The following is a 22,795-nucleotide window of genomic DNA, read 5'->3' as shown; positions in this document are numbered from 1 at the left end:
GCGACACAGAGAGAAAGACAGAGAGAGGGTAGGTAAACAGACAGAGATAGAGAGGGTTTACGAGAAAAAAAGGACAGAGGAGAGGGTCCGCCTTTTGCCCCCCTCTGACCATTTTCCTATCAGGAAACGCATCCTGTTGCTGGTCGGGCTGTGTGTTCGTCGCTGTCACACACACACACACACACACAGGCAGAAGAAGAGCTGCAGCATCTGGAACACCACTTAGGCTCTATGGGCTGTCCTCTCTGAGTGAGTCTCAGGAGCGAAAATTCTCACACAGAGAGTGAGGGAGGGAGTTGTCTGGTCAAACCTGTTGGAGCCACAGACTGATATCTCCCACCCTGAACCCTTTATTCTAATTATTTTTTGACCGCTGGGACTGAGCTGTACAAGGAGCACCAACTCTTTCCAGAGAGAGAGAGAGAGAGAGAGAGAGAGAGAGAGAGAGAGAGAGAGCAGGAGCACAAACTCTTCCCAGAGAGAGAGAGAGAGCAGGAGCACCAACTCTTCCCAGAGAGAGAGAGAGAGAGAGAGAGAGAGCAGGAGCACCAACTCTTCCCAGAGAGAGAGAGAGAGTAGGAGCACCAACTCTTCCCAGCAAAGAGAGAGAGAGAGAGAGAGAGCAGGAGCACCAACTCTCCCCAGAGAGAGAGAGCAGGAGCACCATCTCTTCCCAGAGAGAGAGAGAGAGCAGGAACACCAACTCTTCCCAGAGTGAGAGTGAGCAGGAGCACCATCTCTTCCCAGAGAGAGAGAGAGAGAGAGCTGGAGCACCATCTCTTCCCAGAGAGAGAGAGAGCAGGAGCACCATCTCTTCCCAGAGAGAGAGAGAGAGAGAGAGAGAGAGAGCAGGAGCACCAACTCTTCCCAGAGAGAGAGAGAGAGAGAGAGAGAGCAGGAGCACCAACTCTTCCCAGAGAGAGAGAGCAGGAGCACCATCTCTTCCCAGAGAGAGAGAGAGAGAGAGAGCAGGAGCACCAACTCTTCCCAGAGAGAGAGAGAGAGAGAGCAGGAGCACCAACTCTTCCCAGAGAGAGAGCAGGAGCACCATCTCTTCCCAGAGAGAGAGAGAGAGAGAGCAGGAGCACCAACTCCTTCCAGAGAGAGAGAGAGATAGCAGGAGCACCAACTCTTCCCAGAGAGAGAGAGCGAGAGGAGGGTCAGAAGAAGACTAGACCTTGCGCAGTGAGAGATCGCTCTTCCAGCTGACAAAGCCCTTTCTTGGTTAAGCCTCAGTGAGCTGAGCAACACGATCCAGACGATCTGCTCTGCTGCTCTACACTGCTTCTCCATTTTCCCACTACCCCTGGTGTAGAGTCTGAAGAAAAAAACACAGAAGAACGAAGAAAGAAACTGAGGGGAAAAAGAGACAGGCGCTTACACAGAGAATAAAATAACTTGAAATTGCAGAGAACCAACGGTGAGGAGGGCAGCCAGAAGAAATCAGAAGTGGAGAGAAAAGGGGTGATAAAAGTGGAAAAGAGACGGTTGAAGAGAGGTTCGAGTCCGAGAATCAAGCTGCATTCAGTCACCAAAGCCAGTGGAATGGACCTCGGTGTCGGTCGGATTAACCCATGCCTGCACACTGTGCACTCCGAGGAGGAAGGCTGAACCAACCCACCTCCACCACCAAAAACAAATGAGGATGAACGGAGATGTTCTTTAGCTGAGCTAACAACACGTTCCCTTTTTTCTTCAGCGGTGCGACTGCCTGGGGTTAGCATAAGCCGCTAGCTGCCTGGCAGTGGAGGAGGAGGAGAACCGGGGTGCCCCAAGCGCCGCTGGTGTTGCTGCCCAGGAGAGGCAGGGCAGCACGGGAGAGGAAGAAGGGGACGAAGAGAGGGAGGAGGTGGTGGAGGCAGAGGTGGCGGGCGGGCAGCGGTGCATGGCCGTGCAGCGGCTGGTGGCGGTGGCGGTGATGGTGGCCCTGCTGTCCCTGGTACTCAACAACGTGGCAGCTTTCACCCCCAGCTGGGTGCTGCAGGCCCTGGAGGATGGACGCAAGCGCAACGTGGGGCTGTGGAGGATGTGCCCCGTCATGACTGGAGGAGAGAGGGGCCGGGATGAACCTCGGGGGGGCGGGAGGAGAGGTCAGGGGACTCAGATGCCGTGTGAGGGTCTGGGCTGGGGCTCGGAGTACGCAGGCTACCAGGAGTCCCGCAGCACCGTCAAATGTAATGTGTGTTTGTGTTTCATGAGTGTGCTTCATTCCAAAACCCTTAAGAGTGCGCCTAATTGATGTTTGGGCTCCTGAGTGGCTTAGTGGTCTAAGGCACTGCATCTCAGCGTCGTCCGGGTTAGGGTTTGGCCGGGGTAGGCCTTCATTGTAAATAAGAATTTGTTCTTAACTGACATGCTCAGATAAATAAAGGTTCACTAAATAAATAAATAGCAAAACCAGAGGCAGCAAGATCCTGACCCCCAGGCCAGCTGCATAACAAGCAGCGGCAGTCCAGGGGACCTCATTCAGTGAAAACAAATAACAATAATAACAAACAAAAATAATTCTCAGAACTCATAGGGCATTGTCTACAGATGCAAAAACAATGTTGATTTGCAGTGAATCCATCATTCCATTAAGCCCTTGATAAAGGCTACACACAAAGATGCATCTTTGTAATGACATTGATCAGCTCAGCTCATAAATGGTTATTTGCTATGACGCATTGGACTCTGATATCAACAGGTGTCTTCACATGATGTTGCCCTAATGTCTCTGGTTTAGTTTGAGACAATAAATTTGCCATATTCATAATTTATTTCCCCCCCCCCCCCCCCCCCTCCAGTGCAGTTTGACATGATGCGAGTGTGTAACCTGATGGCCACGGTGGCTCTGACGGCCGGTCAGCTGATCTTCCTGCTGGGCCTGATGGAGCTGCCCTTTGTCACCCAGGACTCCCAGTGGTGGGAGGAGGCCATCGCCGCACTCTTCCAGTTGGCCAGTGAGTACTATACATCCACACCAATATGTTTAATACACGGCACAACATGACATATAGCCTAGCCTAATGTCAGCAACCTCTCGTCCGCGGACCGGCACTGGTCCCTAGAATGAGGTTTACCGGTCCCTGAGATAGTTAGGTGTACCTGATTATTATTATTTTTTCTCAAGTTTTTAATGTCGGCAGTCCTCCAAACAGGGAAGGAAGGGCAATCATTGGCACAAAAAAATGGTTGAGAAACAGTAACACTGGCCTATACTGTGACTCTGACATGATGCACAAAGACAAGAAGCCAGATGTGGCAGTCCCAGTAGAATGGAAACCAGACACCTACAAGCCTGGACATAACCACTGCATCGGGTCAAGCACAGAGTTGAATTCTATGTGAAATTTGATAAACATATACATGCCATGGACATTTTTGTTCCATTTTTCCAAAACACTAATGAGTGTGGAGGCCAGCAGACACCTAAACATAAGTGAGAGACAACCACACTATAAAACACCTATTACACGTGTCTGGCTTTTGATTTCAACTTTGAAATGTTCAATAGAGTCGCTTGAGGCTTTTCTGAGCGTTCCTCAGATCTAAAAATGGTCACAGTGTGTTGCTGAAAAGAAACATACAAGTCCCTTGTTGTTCCCCAGTGGAGCCCAAAAGAGGAACCCTTGGAGCTTTGAGGATAAAAAGCATACATTAATCCAGAGCAACCAAACAAATCAAACTAGGGGGGTGACTAGGAAACAGAAAAGGAGGAATAAAAAGACTAGAATCGTCCCTTATCGTTCCAAGAAGGAATTTTCTTGGAAAGTCAATTAAAGACTATAACAACCAGGAATAGCAATGGGAAGAAGGAGAGGAGGTGGGCAGTAAGGGCAAATCAAGACCCCTCTCCTTCATCCATCCCAGAGGGTTGTGCGGCAGTGTGGGCATGTCCTTGTCCCAGTGCCCCTTTTGAGGAAGTGTGACGTTGTCACATTTTGTTGAGTGCACAGCTTGTTGTTTAGGGATGTCAGCCCCGGGCAGTATTGTGGCACAGCAGGCGCAGCATCCAAGGGTCTGATGGCTAAATATAGCAGGCCGTCAGTCTGGGCTGGTGGGCCGGCCGGAGTTCCAGCGAAAAAGGGAGCGACTGACGGGCGCCAGGAAATCCCTGCTCAGGACGAGGAAATGCCTGCGACTACCTGTTATGCAAACCCCGAGCAGAGGAGGAAAGAGGGGGAGAGCAGACATGAAAGACAGTTCGACAGGGACTGACTGGGTTCTGGAAGTGAGGGTGTGTGTGTGTGTATGTGTGTGTGTGTTGGGTTAGTTGGTAGAAAAATGCTGTAGGGTGGGGACAGCTGCTGTCCAGATAAGCTTGGCCTAGCTTTTATGCCTGTTTACAGAATGTCCAGGAACAGGGGCAAATAAAGGGTCCCCTCTCAATGCTAGCTTCTTCGGCAGGCATCGCCGGAACTTTTATCTGAAGGTCTTAGATGGGACCCACCCAAATAATCACTGATTCCCTTCCAAAAGAACCCACTGAGATAAACTATTGTTTGGCATGCTATAAAGTGTTACTCATGGTAAAGGGATAATGCATCCCCAAAATAAAAATCATGAAACTCCTGTCATTTTGGTGAAACCCTATGTTCTATCTGTGGGTAAAATACACATTTCCCCCCTTCGATATGGTCCGTCTGTGAAAGTAGTAGGAACGCATCATAGCTAGAGTCCATACGGAAAGTATTCAGACCCCTTGCCTTTTTCCACATTTTGTTACGTTACAGACTAATTCTAAAATGAATTAAATATTTTCCCCCCCTCATCAATCTACACACAATAGACCCCAATGATGAAAAAGTCAACACATGTTTTTAGAAATTGTTGGAAATGTAGCTTGGCACACGTATTTGGGGAGTTTCTCCCATTCTTCTCTGCAGATCCTCTCAAGCTGTCAGGTTGGATGGGGAGCGTCGCTGCACAGCTATTTTCAGGTCTCCCCAGAGAAGTTCGATCGGATTTAAGTCCAGGCTCTGGCTGGGCCAATCAAGGACATTCAGAGACTTGTCCTGAAGCCACTCCTGCGTTGTGGCTTCTGTCTGGCCACTCAACCATAAAGGCCTGATTGGTGGAGTGCTGCAGAGATGGTTGTCCTTCTGGAAGGTTCTCCCACCTCCACAGAGGAATTCTGGAGCTCTATCAGAGTGACCATCAGGTTCTTGGTCACCTCCCTGACCAAGGCCCTTCTCCCCTGATTGCTCAGCTCTAAGAAGGGTCTTGGTGGTTCCAAACTTCTTCCATTTAAAAATGGAGGCCACTGTCTTCCTGGGGACCTTCAACACTTTTTTTTGGTACCCTTCTCCAGATCTGTGCCTCGACACAATCCTGTCTCGGAGCTCTACGGACAATTCCTTCTACCTCATGGCTTGGTTTATGCTTTGACATGCACTGTCAACTGTGGGACCTTATATAGACAGGTGTGTGTCTTTCCAAATCATGTCCAATCAATTGAATTTACCACAGGTGGACTCCAATCAAGTTGTAGAAACATCTCAAAGAAGATCAATGGAAACCAGATGCACCTGAGCTCTATTTTGAGTCTAATAGCAAATGGTTTGAATACTAACGTAAAGAAGGTATGTTTTTTGTTTGTTTAATAAATTATCCAAAATAATTATTGTCATTATCGGGTATTGTGGGTAGATTAATGAGGAACATTTTTTATTTAATACCTTTTAGAATAAAGCTGCAATGTAACAAAATTTGAAAAAAGGGAAGTGGTTTGAATACTTTCCGAATGCACTGGACATGTTTCTTGTCACTGGCGATAGGGGATAACGCTTTTAAAACAATATATATATTTTTAAATATATATTTTATTTCACCTTTATTTAACCAGGTAGGCAAGTTGAGAACAAGTTCTCAGTTACAATTGTGACCTGGCCAAGATAATGTAAAGCAGTTTGACACATACAACAACACAGAGTTACACATGGAGTAAAACAAACATACAGTCAATAATACAGTAGAAAAATAAGTCTATATACGATGTGAGCAAATGAGGTAAGATAAGGGAGGTAAAGGCAAAAGAAAGGCCATGGTGGTGAAGTAAATACAATATAGCAAGTAAAACACTGGAATGGTAGATTTGCAGTGGAAGAATGTGCAAAGTAGAAATATAAATAATGGGATGCAAAGGAGCAAAGTAAATAAATAAATATATACAGTAGGGGAAGAGGTAGTTGTTTGGGCTAAATTATAGATGGGCTATGTACAGGTGCAGTAATCTGTGAACTGCTCTGACATCTGGTGCTTAGAGCTAGTGAGGGAGATGTGTTTCCAGTTTCAGAGATTTTTGTAGTTCGTTCCAGTCATTGGCAGCAGAGAACTGGAAGGAGAGGCGGCCAAAGGAAGAATTGGTTTTGTGGGTGACCAGAGAGATATACCTGCTGGAGCGCATGCTACAGGTGGGTGCTGCTAAAGTGACCAGTGAGCTGAGATAAGGGGGGACTTTACCTAGCAGGGTCTTGTAGATGACCTGAAGCCAGTGGGTTTGGCGATGAGTATGAAGTGAGGGCCAGCCAACGAGAGAGTCCTAGGTATTTGCAGTTGTCCACATGTTCTAAGTCAGAACCATCCAGAGTAGTGATGCTGGACGGGCGGGCCGGTGCAGGCAGCGATCGGTTGAAGAGCATGCATTTAGTTTGACTTGTATTTAAGAGCAGTTGGAGGCCACGGAAAGAGAGTTATATGGCATTGAAGCTCGTCTGGAGGGTTGTTAACACAGTGTCCAAAGAAGGGCCAGAAGTATACAGAATGGTGTCGTCTGCGTAGAGGTGGATCAGAGACTCACCAGCAGCAAGAGCGACATCATTGATGTATACAGAGAAGAGAGTCGGCCCAAGAATTGAACCCTGTGGCACCCCCATAGAGACTGCCAGAGGCCCGAACAACAGACCCTCTGATTTGACACACTGAACTCTATCAGATAAGTAGTTGGTGAACCAGGCAAGGCAATCATTTGAGAAACCAAGGCTATCGAGTCTGCCGATGAGGATGTGGTGATTGACAGAGTCGAAAACCTTGGCCAGGTCGATGAAGACGGCTGCACAGTATTGTTTCTTATCAATGGCGGTTAAATGATCGTTTAGGACCTTGAGCATGGCTGAGGTGCACCCATGAAACCAGATTGCATAGCGGAGAGGGTGCGGTGGGATTCGAAAGAGTCGGTATTCTGTTTGTTGACTTGGCTTTCGAAGACCTTAGAAAGGCAGGGTAGGATAGATATAGGTCTGTAGTAGTTTGGGTCAAGAGTGCCCCCCCCTTCGAAGAGGGGGATGACCGCAGCTGCTTTCCAGTCTTTGGGAATCTCAGACAACACGAAAGAGAGGTTGAACAGGCTAGTAATAGGGGTTGCAACAATTTTGGCAGATAATTTTAGAAAGAAAGGGTCCAGATTGTAGGGGTCCAGATTTTGCAGCTCTTTCAGAACATCAGCTGACTGGATTTGGGAGAAGGAGAAATGGGGAAGGCTTGGGTGAGTTCCTGTGGGGGGTACAGTGCAGTTGACCGGGGTAGGGGTAGCCAGGTGGAGAGCATGGCCAGCCGTAGAAAAATGCTTCTTGAAATTCTCAATTATAGTGGATTTATTGGTGGTGACAGAGTTTCCTATCCTCAGTGCAGTGGGCAGCTGGGAGGAGGTGTTCTTATTCTCCATGGACTTTACAGTGTCCCAGAACTTTTTTGAGTTTGTGTGGCAGGAAGCAAATTTCTGCTTGGAAAAGCTAGCCTTGGCTTTTTCTAACTGCCTGTGTATATTGGTTTCTAACTTCCCTGAAAAGTTGCATATCACGGGGGCTGTTCGATGCTAATGCAGAACCCATAGGATGTTTTTGTGTTGATTAAGGGTAGTCAGGTCTGGAGAGAACCAAGGGCTATATATGTTCCTGGTTCTACATTTCTTGAATGGGGCATGCTTATTTAAGATGGTGAGGAAGGCATTTAAAAAAAAATGCATCCTGGCATCCTCTACTGACGAGATGAGGTCAATATCCTTCCAGGATACCCGGGCCAGGTCAATTAGAAAGGCCTGCTCACTGAAGTGTTTCAGGGAGCATTTGACAGTGATGGGTGGAGGTCGTTTGACCGCTGACCCATTACGGATGCAGGCAATGATCGCTGAGATCTTGGTTGAAAACAGCAGAGGTGTATTTAGAGGGCAAGTTGGTTAGGATGATATCTATGAGGGTACCTGTGTTTATGGCTTTGGGGTGGTACCTGGTAGGTTCATTGATATTTTGTGTGAGATTGAGGGCATCAAGCTTAGATTGTAGGATGGCTGGGGTGTTAAGCATGTTCCAGTTTAGGTCGCCTAGCAGTACGAGCTCTGAAGATAGATGGGGGGCAATCAGTTCACATATGGTGTCCAGAGCACAGATGGGGGCTGAAGGGTGGTCAATAGCAGGCGACAATGGTGAGAGACTTGTTTTTAGAGAGTTGGATTTTTAAAAGTAGAAATTCAAATTGTTTGGGTACAGACCTGGATGGTAGGACAGAACTCTGCAGGCTATCTCTGCAGTAGATTGCAACACCGCCCCGTTTGGCCGTTCTATCTTGTCTGAAAATGTTGTAGTTAGGGATGGAGATTTCAGAATTTTTGGTGGTCTTCCTAAGCCAGGATTCAGACACAGCTAGGACATCCGGGTTGGCAGAGTGTGCTAAAGCAGTGAATAAAACAAACTTAGGGAGGAGGCATCTAATGTTAACATGCATGAAACCAAGGCTATTACGGTTACAGAAGTCATCAAAAGAGAGCGCCTGGGAATAGGAGTGGAGCTAGGCACTGCAGGGCCTGGATTCACCTCTACATCACCAGAGGAACAGAGGAGGAGTAGGATAAGGGTACGCCTAAAAGCTATGAAAGTTGGTCATCCAGGACATCCGGTACAGAGTGGAGGATTCTGGGGCCGATAAAATAGGTATAAAAGGTATAATGTACAGACAAAAGGTATGGTAGGATGTGAATACAGTGGAGGTAAACTTACCTGCACTCTAAATCAACAAATCAGCCAATAGATGGTATAGGCATTCTTGTCTAGAACACATCCATCCGTTCATATCGTTATGAAAAAGTATATACTTTGCTTAGATGTGCTCAATCTAAACAGTGTACTAAATTATTCAACTCAATTTCTCCTTCAAGTACCATCTCGCAATGCTCCCTGTGTGTCTGTGGGAAATGTTCGTTGTTGCCATAGCAACATACCCTGCACTAGTGTTTTTTAACACCGTTAATCATAGGAATTAGGTGTTTGGGGTGGATTATCCCTTTAATACGATGGCAGAATGATTAGGTATGGATATCTATGGCGGTCGTTGGTAGCTCTTTTCAAAAACAGGCCATCTACTATAGACGCCCTTCACACATGTTGACATTAATAAGAATAGTGACACGACTAATGAGTCAGACAGACACATACACACCTACTTCCACCAGCTAAAAATACATGCTGCTGGAAAAATGTCATCTTCCTTTGTACTCAAATGCCACTATCTGAAGACTTCACCATATTTGATCAACAAGACTGAGCAAAACAATAGATGACTTGCGATGACCCTTGGTGAGGACTTCATAGCAGAAGAGATAACAATGGTTACTAGGTATCAGTATTCCCAAAGCTACTCATTGCCTTATTATACACTGAGTATCCAAAACATTAAGAACCCCTGCTCTTTCCAAGACATAGACTGACCAGGTGAATGCTATGATCCCTTATTGATGTCACTTGTTAAATCCACTTCAATCAGTGTAGATAAAGGGGAGAAGACACGTTAAATAAGGATTTTTAAGCCTTGAGACAATTGAGTCTTGGATTATGTATGCGTGCCATTCAGGGGGTGAATGGGCAAGACAACAGATTTAAGTGCCTTTGAACGGGGTATGGTAGTAGATGCCAGGCGCACCGGTTTGTGTCAAGAACTGCAACGCTGCTGGGTTCTTCATGCTCAACAGTTTTCCGTGTGTATAAAGAATCGTCCACCACCCAAAGGTGGGAGGCATTGGAGTCAACATGGGCCAGCATCCCTGTGGAACACTTTCGACCCCTTGTTGAGTCCATGCCCCAACAAATTGAGGCTGTTCTGATGGCAAAGATGGGGGGGATCCTGGATGCTGATTGGATGATAAATGTTAGTTATTTTCAAGAATCCTGTTAACTTTACATTTGAATAATCAATGCACATACACTGTCCCGCAGCCCAGTCAGGCAATTCATCTCCACTGGAAAAAAATCAAGACATTATTTACAATATGTTTAAAAGCAGCAGGCTCAGTGATTTCCCAGCATTCCCAATGCCTTCACTTAATCTAGGCTCAAGTGTAAAAGGCCTTCATTTCCTGAGTTCGGTTCAGTTTAGTATACCTCCACCACTCAGCAATTCATCCCTCGTTCCTCTCCTCCCCCACTGAGAATTGGCTTCTCTCTCTCTGCTGTGAATGGGAGTTATTTTTACCAGCAGCCAGTCTTTCTCGGGAAAGAATGCTCTGTTTGCGTTTTCAGATGAGCCAAAAACCTCTATCACATGCAGACAGTGGGATAACAATATCCAATTCCATTCAGTGATATCTCAACACTGCTATCGGCAGGTCTGAGCCTTGGCTGAGTATAACACCGGCCCGTTTTCACCCCTTGAGACTGATATGCTCAGGAATGTGTGACGGAATGGAGAGAGTCAAGATCAGAGGGTCAAAGGTGAAGGGTTATGTGCATTTGAGATTCAGGTTTAAACTCTGTTGCACTTAAGCCGGTGGGGTTACAGCTGTCACCATGCCCAAACTGTGGCCTTGGCAGTTATGTCTCCCCTACACAACGGGGCATTGGCACAACTTAAACAAAATATACCAGGGGAAAATGTGCTTCTTTCTAGAGGGATAGAAAAGCAAGTGAAAAGCGATAGGTTAAGAAGTCAGGGAATTTGAAAGCCAGGACCTCTTAGTCTTGTGGGTGATGTCACACCACAGTTGAGTGCACAGCAAATTAAGGTGAGGGCATTTACTGGGCTGGTTTACATAGCACTATTCAATTAATAGAAAATTACTGGTAAGTAAATTCAGGCATGACATAGTTTAGATATGAAAAGATTTGGCACGTGTCCCCAGATCCTCTAAAAGTCTTACAGCTGCATCATTGAGAGCATCCTGACCGGTTATATCACCGCCTGGTATAGTAACTGCTCGACATCTGACCGTAAGGCGCTACAGAGGGTAGTGTGTACGGCCCAGTACATCACTGGGGCCAAGCTTCCTGCCATCCAGGACCTACAGTGGGGCAAAAAAGTATTTAGTCAGCCACCAATTGTGCAAGTTCTCCCACTTAAAAAGATGAGAGAGGCCTGTAATTTTCATCATAGGTACACTTCAACTATGACAAACAAAATGAGAAAAACAAATCCAGAAAATCACATTGTAGGATTTTTTATGCATTTATTTGCAAATTATGGTGGAAAATAAGTATTTGGTCACCTACAAACAAGCAAGATTTCTGGCTCTCACAGACCTGTAACTTCTTCTTTAAGAGGCTCCTCTGTCCTCCACTCATTACCTGTATTAATGCACCTGTTTGAACTTGTTATCAGTATAAAAGACACCTGTCCACAACCTCAAACAGTCACACTCCAAACACCAAACAAATCAAACAATGTATAAAATCAATCTTTAGGATGTTTTCATCATAAATGTTCAATAATGTCCCAACCGGAGAATTCATTTGTCTGTAGAAAAGCAATGGAACGAGAGGTAACTTTCTCAAGATCGCGAGTCACGAGACCGAGGCTGCTGGCAGACCTCTGACTCATTCCCCTCTCATTCAGCCCCCCTTCACAGTAGAAGCCTGAAACAATGTTCTAAAGACTGTTGACATCTAGTGGAAGTGCAATATGACCCATATCCCACTGTATTTTCAAAAGGGGCTGAGATGAAAACCTACAAACCTCAGATTTCCCACTTCCTGGTTGGATTTTCTCTCAGGTTTTTGCCTGCCATATGAGTTCTGTTATACTCACATACATCATTCAAACAGTTTTAGAAACTTCAGAGTGTTTTCTATCCAACTAATAATATGTATATTATCGCATCTGGGAATGAGTAAGGAGGCAGTTTACTCTGGGCACGCTTTTCATCCAAACGTGAAAATGCTGCCCCCTATCCATAAGAAGTTAACAGCTTCTACCCACAAGCTATAAGACTGCTGAACAATTAATCAAATGGCCACCGGATTATTTACATTTGACACCCCCCCATTTGTTTTTTTTTTTACACTGCTGCTCCTCACTGTTTATTATCTATGCACAGTCACTTCATCCCTACCTCCATGTACAAATTACCTCAACAAACCTGTACCGGTACACCCTGTATAGTCTCGTTATTGTTATTTTATTGTGTTACTTTTGATTATTTTTTACTTTAGTTTATTTGGTAAATATTTTCTTAACTCTTTCTTGAACTGCACTGTTGGTTAAGAGCTTATAAGTAAGCATTTCACGGTAAGGGCTACACATGTATTCGGCGCAGGTGTTAAGTTCTGACCTTAGTTCTTTTGTTATGTCTTTGTTTTAGTTTGGTCAGGGCGTGAGTTGGGTGGGTGGTCTATGTTCCGTTTTCTATGTTGTGTTTGCGTTTGGCCTGGTATGGTTCTCAATCAGAGGCAGGTGTCGTTAGTTGTCTCTGATTGAGAATCATACTTAGGTAGCCTTTTCCCACTTGTGTTTCGTGGGTGTTTATTTTCTGTTCTGTGTTTGTATTTCACCTTTCAGGACTGTTTTCGTTTCGTTCTCTGTTGTTTTTGTTCAAGTATTCGTTTTCATTAAAAGAGAATATGAATACTTACCACGCTGCACCTTGGTCCTCCTCTCTATCTCCCAACGACGAGCGTTACAGCAGGTGACAAATAAAGTTTGATTAGATTTTGATTTGATATCAATTGGTGATCAATTGTAAGGACAAGCAGTAATCAGTAAGGTCAGTGAATTTCCAGGACTTTGACTAAGATAATAAGTGTTTCAGTCAATCAGGGCTCTATAGTGCGACCATTTTACTTGCATATGTGGCTACATATTTTGCTGTGCGACCTGGAATTAGAAATTAGGAGCACCATTGCGCCTAGAAAAATTCAAGATTCTAGCTTTCTTACCTCAAATATTTTTTTCTTGTGCTCAAAAATGTCTGGGTGCGGCAAAATGTTTCAATGTAGGCGCACACGGTACTCCTTCTAAAAAAAAAAGTGCCCTTTCAGTGTCTTTCAGACTGCCTGATAGATATTGTAAAAAGTCCCAATATGCAAACCCAAAGCGGGGGTGTGGAGAGGGGGGGAGGAAGGAAGGATGGAAAGAGGAAGAAGAGGAAGGAAGCCAGAAAGATTAGACTGTGCCAAAAAAAAAGCAGTTCACACAGCCCACCCAGCCTGGAGCCCCAGGACTGGGGAGGTGAAGGGCTTTATGGTTTCTTAGAAAAGGAGTCACACACAGACGGACAAACACTTGCACTCAAATGCAGACACACCTTCACATAAGACACATACACACACTCATAAGTCACACAGGCATTTACCTAATGACATCCTCTCATAAACAAAGACCGGCTCACAAATCTGAATGACCCATTGAGAGAGAGCGCCAATTATACATTTCAACGCTAGTCCAGCACTGGCACTGGCGTTCTGACCTGCCACAAGAAACTGACTGATTAAAATCCTAATGGGCCATCATCCCCTTTTCCAGCAATTATTTTTGGTGCCTTTATTTATACCAACCCTTGATTGGACATGCTCCGAGATGAGTGTTATTGATGAACTATTGACTGGCTCCAGGTATTACTTAAATCCATGAAATGGACTTCCTCTTTGAGATCTAGGTTAGTGGTCAATCCATTGTGGGTGATGGTTAATTTCAGTTACAAAGGTTGTCATACTTTGTGGGAGAACAGGGTTGGTTGGGAGGACAGGGTTAAATTCCCCCCTGGGGTTATTTCACCAATTCATATCCAAACCTTAACAGTGTGATGGTGACCAAAAAAAGGCAAAAACGGTGAGCTAAAGTTTGTTGATGAACACTGAAATAGTTGACTCATGTTGAGAATAGTATTCTCTCTTTTGTGATCTTCCTGACCTGGATCATAGTGGCGTAGGCTACAGCAATGTGTTTTAAGATTAAATCAATAAGGAATTAGAATGGCCTTAAAACTTATTTGGATAGGTTTTGTGAGAAGTATGACATTTCCTTGTGTTTCCTTTGATGCTGAAATCTCAGAAGCCCTCCCAGAGAAAAACCCCATAGATTGCTTTAGAAGTTAGCAACAGTGAGATTAGATTTTACATCCCCTCTCCATTAACGTCACTGTTAAAGAAATTCAATTAATAAATTGTTTGAGATGAAGACTAAAATACACATAGGCACTTGAAGAGCTACAGTATTTGTTTTAAATGATTAAGGTCTCATTGAATTAACCCTTCCCTGTCTCTCCCTCCCCAGGTTTTGTGCTGGTAATCGGCTTGGTGACATTCTACCGGATCGGCCCGTACACGCACCTGTCCTACTCGTGCTACGTGGACATCGCCGCCTGCCTATTGGCCACTCTGGCCGCTGCCATGCTCATCTGGAACATCTTACATCGCCGCGACGACTGCCTCACGCCCCGTGTCATTGTTATCAGCCGCTCTCTGGCGTCGAACTTCCACCCACGCCTCGACAACGACTATGTGGAGTCGCCCTGCTGAGCACCCCTGAGCCCTGACCCCCATTCGTCAATAAGGACTACCTAACATGCTGAAGAACAGACAATGTTCTGACTGTCTCCTCATATTCTTATCCGACCAGGTGCCTCAATGAATGACTCTATAGAAGACACTTGATTTGACGTGACTCTACCGGTGCTGGACTAACATGCTTTCACTGTCGTACAGTTCTACATCTTCTCACGTGATGGCTATCATGTACAATGACTCATGGACTCAAATGCTGCCCTGGACTGAGTAATGCTCCTTGCTGCAAGGATAGTTTCGCCATAAAACATCCATCTAAAATTATGAATGAAAAGTCAGTGTTAAAAACCATAAGCTGTAGTGAATGTATCATTTTAGTAGACATGCTGTAAGCCAATTACTCAAAAGGTGTGCTTGAAGGTTTGTTTGCCCTGGAATTTGTAGAGAGAGAATTTGTATTTCCTCAGCAACACCCCCTGAAAACACCCTGGAAGAGATCAAGCTGGATCTTGACATGTTTTGTTCTATGTTCTTATGTAATAACATATATTTCCTGCATATTGTTTATATTATTCTTAATATTAAAAGTGATTTAGGTTACAACTCTCTAGTTAGCATCGACTTGAAAATGAGTTAACCCCATCCAATCTATTCAAAGTATACTTAAAAACTGTCGATTAGGTACCATATTTCTACCTTTATCTTGAGAACACAGTGTTGTCAAGTGAAGTGTACACACATTAATTCATTCTATCCAAACCACCAAAGGGTGTTTAATGGCAATTTGACAACACATTTTGCTCAGATCCTCAGACCTCTGTATGAATGTCCTGTCATTGACGATTTCAGATTGGCCCAACAGACACAGTAAATACCATAAACATTTGAGCTCATTTGGTAAGGACGCTTTCCTTTTGATAATCTGCTCACTTGTGGTACATGTACTTAAATTAATTATATATAGTTGTATTAAAATATTGATCTTATATCATATTGCTGCAAAGAAATCAGCCGTTTGTGGAGTAGTCACTTTCAAACCAAACAGTGAGTATGCATGAAAATAATAATAAATAAAACAAATGCAATAGTGTCTAGTGTTGTCTTTTTAAATTGCTGTTCTATTGTGTCGGATGTCCAGGATTCTTATAAATTCTGGTATTTGTGGCAAGACAAAATATTGGCAACACAAATCAAAAAACCCATGCAAAACTTCACAAACCATAATTTAGAGTAGATTTAGGGTAGACAAGTGAAGTTTCATTGAAGTTGGTGATTGGCTTTGATGTGATGGAAGGAAAGACATGAATTGCACTGTAAGTCATCAGCTGACCCTAACTTAAGTCTCCTAACACCAGGTTTTTATCAAAATTCCATTTTGCTTAGTGTTGCCAACTATCCATGACGATAGATAATTTTGGTCAAGGAATCCAATTCTGAATAGTTTTGGTTCAATTGGTTTGTTTTGGTTCAAACACTTGCTGCCCACCTCCTGACTTCACTGCCTTGGATTTGGCCATGGCAGTGCCATAGTTATAGCCTGCATGACTCGCATACGACCAACAGCATTTGCTACCCCAGAGGGTTCTTCTAGGGCTGGCCCTGGAATGGATGACCACTTTGTCATGATTCTGCACAACATGCACCTGAGGATCTGCGCCCTGGTAAGAAGACATGATACCTAAGACTGAAGTTTGATTCTGATGCATTGTCTTAATTTATTAAATTAATTACTGCAATTACGTCTCTCACATCTAACTGGAGGGGAAAAACTGACAACCTGCCCAAGCTGGAGAACGTTTTCCTGGCTAGGGAGGAAAGACTGGACCAATGCACTGGCTTTACTAACAAACATCCTTGATAAGGCAGAGGAGCTGAGGCCCAAGGGGGACGAGGTGTTTGACCGAGCCCAGTAGCTGCAGGCCACCTGGAGAGTCTGCGCTGGAAGGTGGAACACACAAAGGAGGTGGAGGAAGAGGCACACAGGGGCTCGTCCAGGGGTACCATGAGCAGTATGGCAGCCTGGAGCATGAGGAGGTGCAGGTGCTTGGAGGAGATGAAGGAGCAGAAGGAGGTGGTCTTGGAAGAGGCAACCAAAGAGGAGAAGGATGACTGAGTAGGTGAAGCAGAGAAGAGCATAGAAGAGACGAGGAAGTGCCCCAATATTCCTTTGCCATTGATTGTTTTCAATAAATAAATATTTAGTGTAACTAAAAGTATACAGGCCGCCTGTCATTTTTCGTGGTGGTTTTCTTCAAACATATACTTTTTATTAAATTCTATGAGGGAGGTTAATGGTTAGAAAATACTTAAAGTTACTGGATTATCTTAAAAAACTGTGGCAAGAGTCTAAAAACTCAAATTGCATTAGGGCTTACTGATGAACAATGAACACAATACATTACAGTTGTAAAAGTAATTAGCCTATGGTACACAGTGGTCCTCTTGATCTACACCGAAGTGTTTCCTATCGCTAATCTAGAGAAAAGGCTCTATATTGTATCAAGCAATACTGAGACAGTTGACCCTAAATTGAGCTTATAGTGAAGGGTAAAGTGCTTTGAAGGAGTCACGCATCTACAAAGAATTATATGAAGTAGCCTATACGTTAACTATATTTATAGGCTAACTCACAATCACAGATAAGCACTGTCAAAATACCAAGACATATTGTGTGACCTATTAAATAGTGTTAGACTAGTGTACATTTTTTCTCATGAAGAAAGTTATAGCTTTGCCTAAGAGATACAGTACAAAACTTGTGACTTCACTACAACAATCACTGTACTGGTGACCATTGCCATAATCAGTCTAGCTGTACTTCTGGAGACTTCTTTAAGTGTTTTTTCTGACTCGGTAATGGAAAAGATGAAGCATTACCCCTGTAAATAGATGGACGATGGCAATGGAAATTTAGTAAATGAAGGCTTGGAGCGATAACCCTGTAGCGTATTACATGTAGTCAAGGACAACATGAATGACAGGAAATAGCAAAGAAGTTCTGGACTGAGGAGAGACATTCCACACTGTAGCTGACATACTGTATCTGACATACTGCATCAATATGACATAATACTTCAGTATGTCTCAGAGAGGCAGTCTTCATGTGTGTCTTCAACCTTTTCTTGTCCAGGGACCACTGCCCAGACAAACGCGGCGACCCAGGGACCCCCATCATACACTGAGTGTACATAACATTAGGAACACCTGCTCTTTCCATGACAGACTGAGCAGGTAAATCCAGGTGAATGCTATAATCCCTTATATATGGTAGTAGGTGCCAGGCGCACTGGTTTGAGAGTGTCAAGAACTGCAAACACTGCTGGGTTTTTCACGCTCAACAGTTTCCCGTGTGTATAAAGAATGGTCCACAACCCAAAGGACATTGAGATAACTTGACACAACTGTGGGAAGCATTGAGTCAACATGGGCCAGCATCCCTGTGCAACACTTTCAACACCTTGTAGGATCCCTTCACCGACGAATTGAGGCTGTTCTGAGGGTAAAGAGGTGCAACTCAATATTTGGAAGGTGGTCCTAATGTTTTGTACACTCAGTGTATGTTAATAAAACATATTTTTTTTCACATGCCTTGTCTTATCATCAGGTGAATGGCAAGAAGAAGTAATCAACATTTGAAAATGAATAGATATGGTCAATAGTTTATTTCATTATTTTACCTCCCCACATTACAATTAAGAGAGTAAACTCAAACAAAGCCTATTCAATAGAAAGGTAACTCCAAACACCTTTTCGCTAATAGCAAACGTTTATTTGGTTAAACAAAGGCTAGCCATGTATTGGTACAATTTTTTTATGTATTACGTCAAGAAAGCTTACCAGCAGCCAGCGGCACTCAAGGGTGCTTTTTCAAAGCCTATGGCCGCGTTCCTCTGCCCAAGCGTTGCTGGCATATGTCAAATCTTGATATTTTAGCTAATCACATCATGTTATAGCAATCTGATGCCTGACGGCACAGTTGATTATGTGGCACAAAACCAATGGTTGATGCATGCAACGTCTGAGCATGGGAATGCGACCACTGTCAGATACTCCAGTAAGTAATTAGCTTCAATGAGTAAACTTAGATTTAAAAAAACAGATTAACTTTTTATGGCTGCAGGGGAAGTATTGAGTAGCTTGGATGAAAAGGTGCCCATTTCAAACGGCCTGCTCCTCAGTCATAGTTGCTAAAATGTGCATATTATTATTAGTATTGGATAGAAAACACTCTGAAGTTTCTAAAACTGTTTGAATGATGTCTGTGAGTATAACAGAACTCATAATGGCAGGCAAAATCCTGAGTTGAAATAAAAACAGGAAGTCAAAAATCTGAGCTTGTATGTATTCACCAGAGTCCCCAATGAAATCCCCTTGAGATATGAATGATGTTGCACTGCCTAGGGGTTCCACTAGATGTCAACCATCAATAGAAATTATAATGAGGCTTCTATGCTGTTGTGGGAGTGAATGAGAGCAGAATATATCAGCTGTCCATCAAGCAGCCATTTTGTGATCCCACTTTTTCCTCATGATAGTCACTTGCGTTCCATTGCTCACGAAGACAAGAAGGAGTACTCCGGTTGGAACTTTATTGAAGCTATATGTTAAAAACATCCCAATGATTGATTCTGTACTTAGTTTGAAATGTTTCTTCGACCGGTAATATCACTTTTTGAAGTTTTTGTCCAGAATTAGCGTTTGGATATGTATACCATACAAAAGAAGGTGTTTGGACATAACAAACATTTTCGAACAAAACAAACATTTATTGTGTACCTGGGATTCCTGGAGTGGTTTCTGATGTAGATCAAAGGTAAGGGAATATTTATCATGTAATTTCTTGTTTATGTTGACGCCATCTTTGCAGCTGTGGTGTTTTTAAATTGAGCGCCGTCTCAGATTATTGCATGCATTTCTTTTTCCGTAAAAAAAAATTGAAATCTGACACAGCGGTTGCATTAAGGAGAGGTAATATCTATCATTCCACGTGTATATTATCATCTACATTTATGATGAGTATTTCTGTTGAATGATGTGGCTATGCAAAATCACTTGATGTTTTTGGAACTAGTGAATCTAACGCGCCAATGTAAACTCAGATTTTTTTTATATAAATATGAACTTTATCAAACAAAAACATGCATGTATTGTGTAACATGAAGTCCTATGAGTGTCATCTGATGAAGATAAAGATAAAATAAATCACTAACCTTGAATTATTTCTGTTTTTTGTGAAGGCTATATTTTGCTGGAAAATGGCTGTGCTTATGTGGTTTGATGGAGACCTAACAATCGTTTGTAGTGCTTTCGTTGAAAAGCCTATTTGAAATCGGACACTTTGGTGGGATTAACAATGAAAATAGATTTAAAATGATATAAGACACATGTCTGTTTTAGGAATTGTAATTATGAGATTTCTGTGGTTTGAATTTTGGTGGACTCTATTTTCACTGGTAGTTGTCATATCGATCCCGGTATCGGAATTGCAGCCATAACAGGTAAAAAAAAACACCTTACGGAACAGTGGGGACTGTGAAGCAACACAAACCTAGGCACAGACACAAGCATACACACACACGGTAACATACACATAGATGTTGTACTGTATATATGTGGTAGTGGGGGCCTGAGGGCACACAGTCTGTGGATGTCTTTATTGTAATGTTTTTAATATTGTATAAACTGACTTAATTTTGCTGGACACCAGGAAGAGTAGCTGCTGCCTTGTTAGCAGCTAATGGGGATCCATAATAAATGCAAATACAAATTAGGGTAATTTGCTCAATATTAGGAGTTGTGAAATAAAGTTGACATCATTACAAAAGATATTCTCCTATTTTCTACTGTAGGTATGTCATTCAAAATGTGTCTCATATTGCTGCTAGCGATATTCATAAACAGTTTAAATTAAAAATATATATTTTCCATTTATTTTATTTTCAAATATATATATTTGTGGTCCCCCTGCAGTACCTCCGCAGACCCCTGCTTGAAAACCCCTGAGTTATGAGTTTAGACTAAGAATGACCAACCTATTAAGTTGATGTATAGCTAATCTTATTATGTATACAAATGTTGGTCAATTTTGTTGTCAACTAACCAACTGGTTAACAAACGGTTAAATTAGTTCCAAACACAAAAATGATGTGACCAACAGAAAATGAAATACTGTGCATGGAACGAGCGGACATTTTTCATTAAGCGCTTAAAAAACATGTGACAATAGCAAGCCTCTCGTATTATTGAACATGCAACTACGGTAATGAATTTGTGGGAAAGCACTGTTCTAAAAGAAGTACCTTACGCAAACCATTTCATGTGACAGAGGTGAACATCTCCGTTAGAAACTTAAGAAAGAGGGAAAATGTCAATTTGAAGCATCTAGGATGAGTTGTTAATATGACTAGGATTGTGCCTTTGGTTTCTGAACAACAAAAGAAAGTTGATATGAAAACTAGTAGACATTTTTTCAGTTGCTAGCTTAGCTGTTGAATACCATTAAATTATGCAAGTCAACCTACAGACTGGTTAGCATGACATGTCAAATTTATTTTCTGTGGCTAATCGACTAACGGTTAACCCTTAACATCTCTAAATCTTATCAACTTAAAATGTTATTAGAGTTACATAAAATCTCATTAGCTGATCATTGTATGCGCTGCTGTAAGGCTCAATTTGCATTTAGACTAGGATTAGAGTTGGTAGTATCAAAAAATATAGGTGAGCCTATCTTTAGAAATACCTCATATTTGATATGTTCTGAGTAAAGCAACACTGCTAGGAGTTTAATTATTATTATTTTTTTACATTTGAGTCATTTAGCAGACGCTCTTTTCCAGAGTGACTTACAGGATAAATTAAGGTTAAGTGCCTTGCAAAGATGGATTTTTTACCAAGTCGACTCTGGGATTGGAACCAGCAACCTGTTGATTACTGGCCCAACACTCTGAACCACCTTGGCAGTGCAATGGTCATTTCCATGCAGATAAGGAGAATAATTTATTACAGGTTATTGGTCAGTGGTCACACAGAACAGGAAGTGCATCATCCTGTGGGTGGGGATACACAGGAATCGAACACAATGCCTCCAGTGACTATCCTTTGAAAAAAAATATTGGCAGTAAAAATAGCTGTCCTTGTGGAACATACTGAAACTGTCATCCCACCTATTAAACTCAGTGTCATATCCGGCTAGCTAGGATATGCTATTTCCCCTTATGTTTGTGTTTTCAGATGTATTTGAATATGAATACGTGCTCAAAGCAGTCCTCCTGGGGAAGTTAGGATTGGAGTGCCCAGAGTCATGTATTCCTCTATAGATGACACACACCCTCTCTCTGACTTATTTCTCTGTTTGGCTGAATGAATGGGATGGAAATGGCACTCCTTTAGAAACAAACAGGGACAGGGGATTTGTGTGTTACCATGTGTTTAGAGAAGCACATCCACTTACCATAACATACAGCACACACACGCACACACGGGCTGGGAAATGCCAGGGACCTCAAGATACAATATTATCACGATACTTGGGCATTCCCTGACTAAAAAAAATCTTGGTCTACCGAGAGTCGTCCTGTTCTTTCGACCAATCAATTAGTCAAAATGTTTACATGTATTTTTCCATATATAGACAGACATCCTATGTGTTTGAATAAAATCAACCACATATGCACTGAGTTTGTCTGACGCTTTAAGCACACTGTTTGATTAAATAATTAAGATACACAAATTACAAAAAAAAAGAGTCAGATGGTCACATTGTGCTAAAAAACAAAGACAGCGAGTGCCTGTGTGACTGGCAAACGTTGTTTCGCTCTCCTCCCTACTGTAGCAAAAAGGCACCACAGGGTTTATTGCGCTGTCTGTTTTGAAGCTGCAACATCATTTTAGACATTTAGTTTCTTACTTGCTTCTGACTGAAAAGTTCTGCTACCAAAATCTTTAATTTGTTTAGGAAAAACATTCCCTATTCCCTCAACCCTTGCTCTCTTTAAGTGAAACATGTAAGTATCGCATTCATGTGACCAATATGGCCTGACCTATAGAATATCACAATCACCTCAATAAATTGGTTATAACATACTCCGAATACAGTAATGTCGACAGCAAAA

At 43.0% G+C, this 22,795-nt stretch overlaps 1 protein-coding gene across 1 annotated transcript; it reads left to right on the top strand.

The window, feature by feature from the left end:
* The first annotated feature begins 1,064 nt into the window (after positions 1-1,064).
* Positions 1,065-14,825, top strand: LOC110499077 (transmembrane protein 204). The gene is made up of 3 exons (XM_021575961.2): positions 1,065-2,174; positions 2,787-2,942; positions 14,452-14,825. The coding sequence occupies exons 1-3, from the start codon at positions 1,886-1,888 to the stop codon at positions 14,694-14,696; spliced, it is 690 nt and encodes a 229-aa protein (XP_021431636.2). The 5' UTR covers positions 1,065-1,885; the 3' UTR covers positions 14,697-14,825.
* The last annotated feature ends 7,970 nt before the right edge of the window (positions 14,826-22,795 follow it).

This window comes from Oncorhynchus mykiss, chromosome 20, assembly GCF_013265735.2.
Source record: "Oncorhynchus mykiss isolate Arlee chromosome 20, USDA_OmykA_1.1, whole genome shotgun sequence".
Classification (NCBI taxonomy): domain Eukaryota; kingdom Metazoa; phylum Chordata; class Actinopteri; order Salmoniformes; family Salmonidae; genus Oncorhynchus; species Oncorhynchus mykiss.
Note: the sequence above shows the minus strand (reverse complement) of the source record. Positions and strands in the feature narration are given on the sequence as shown.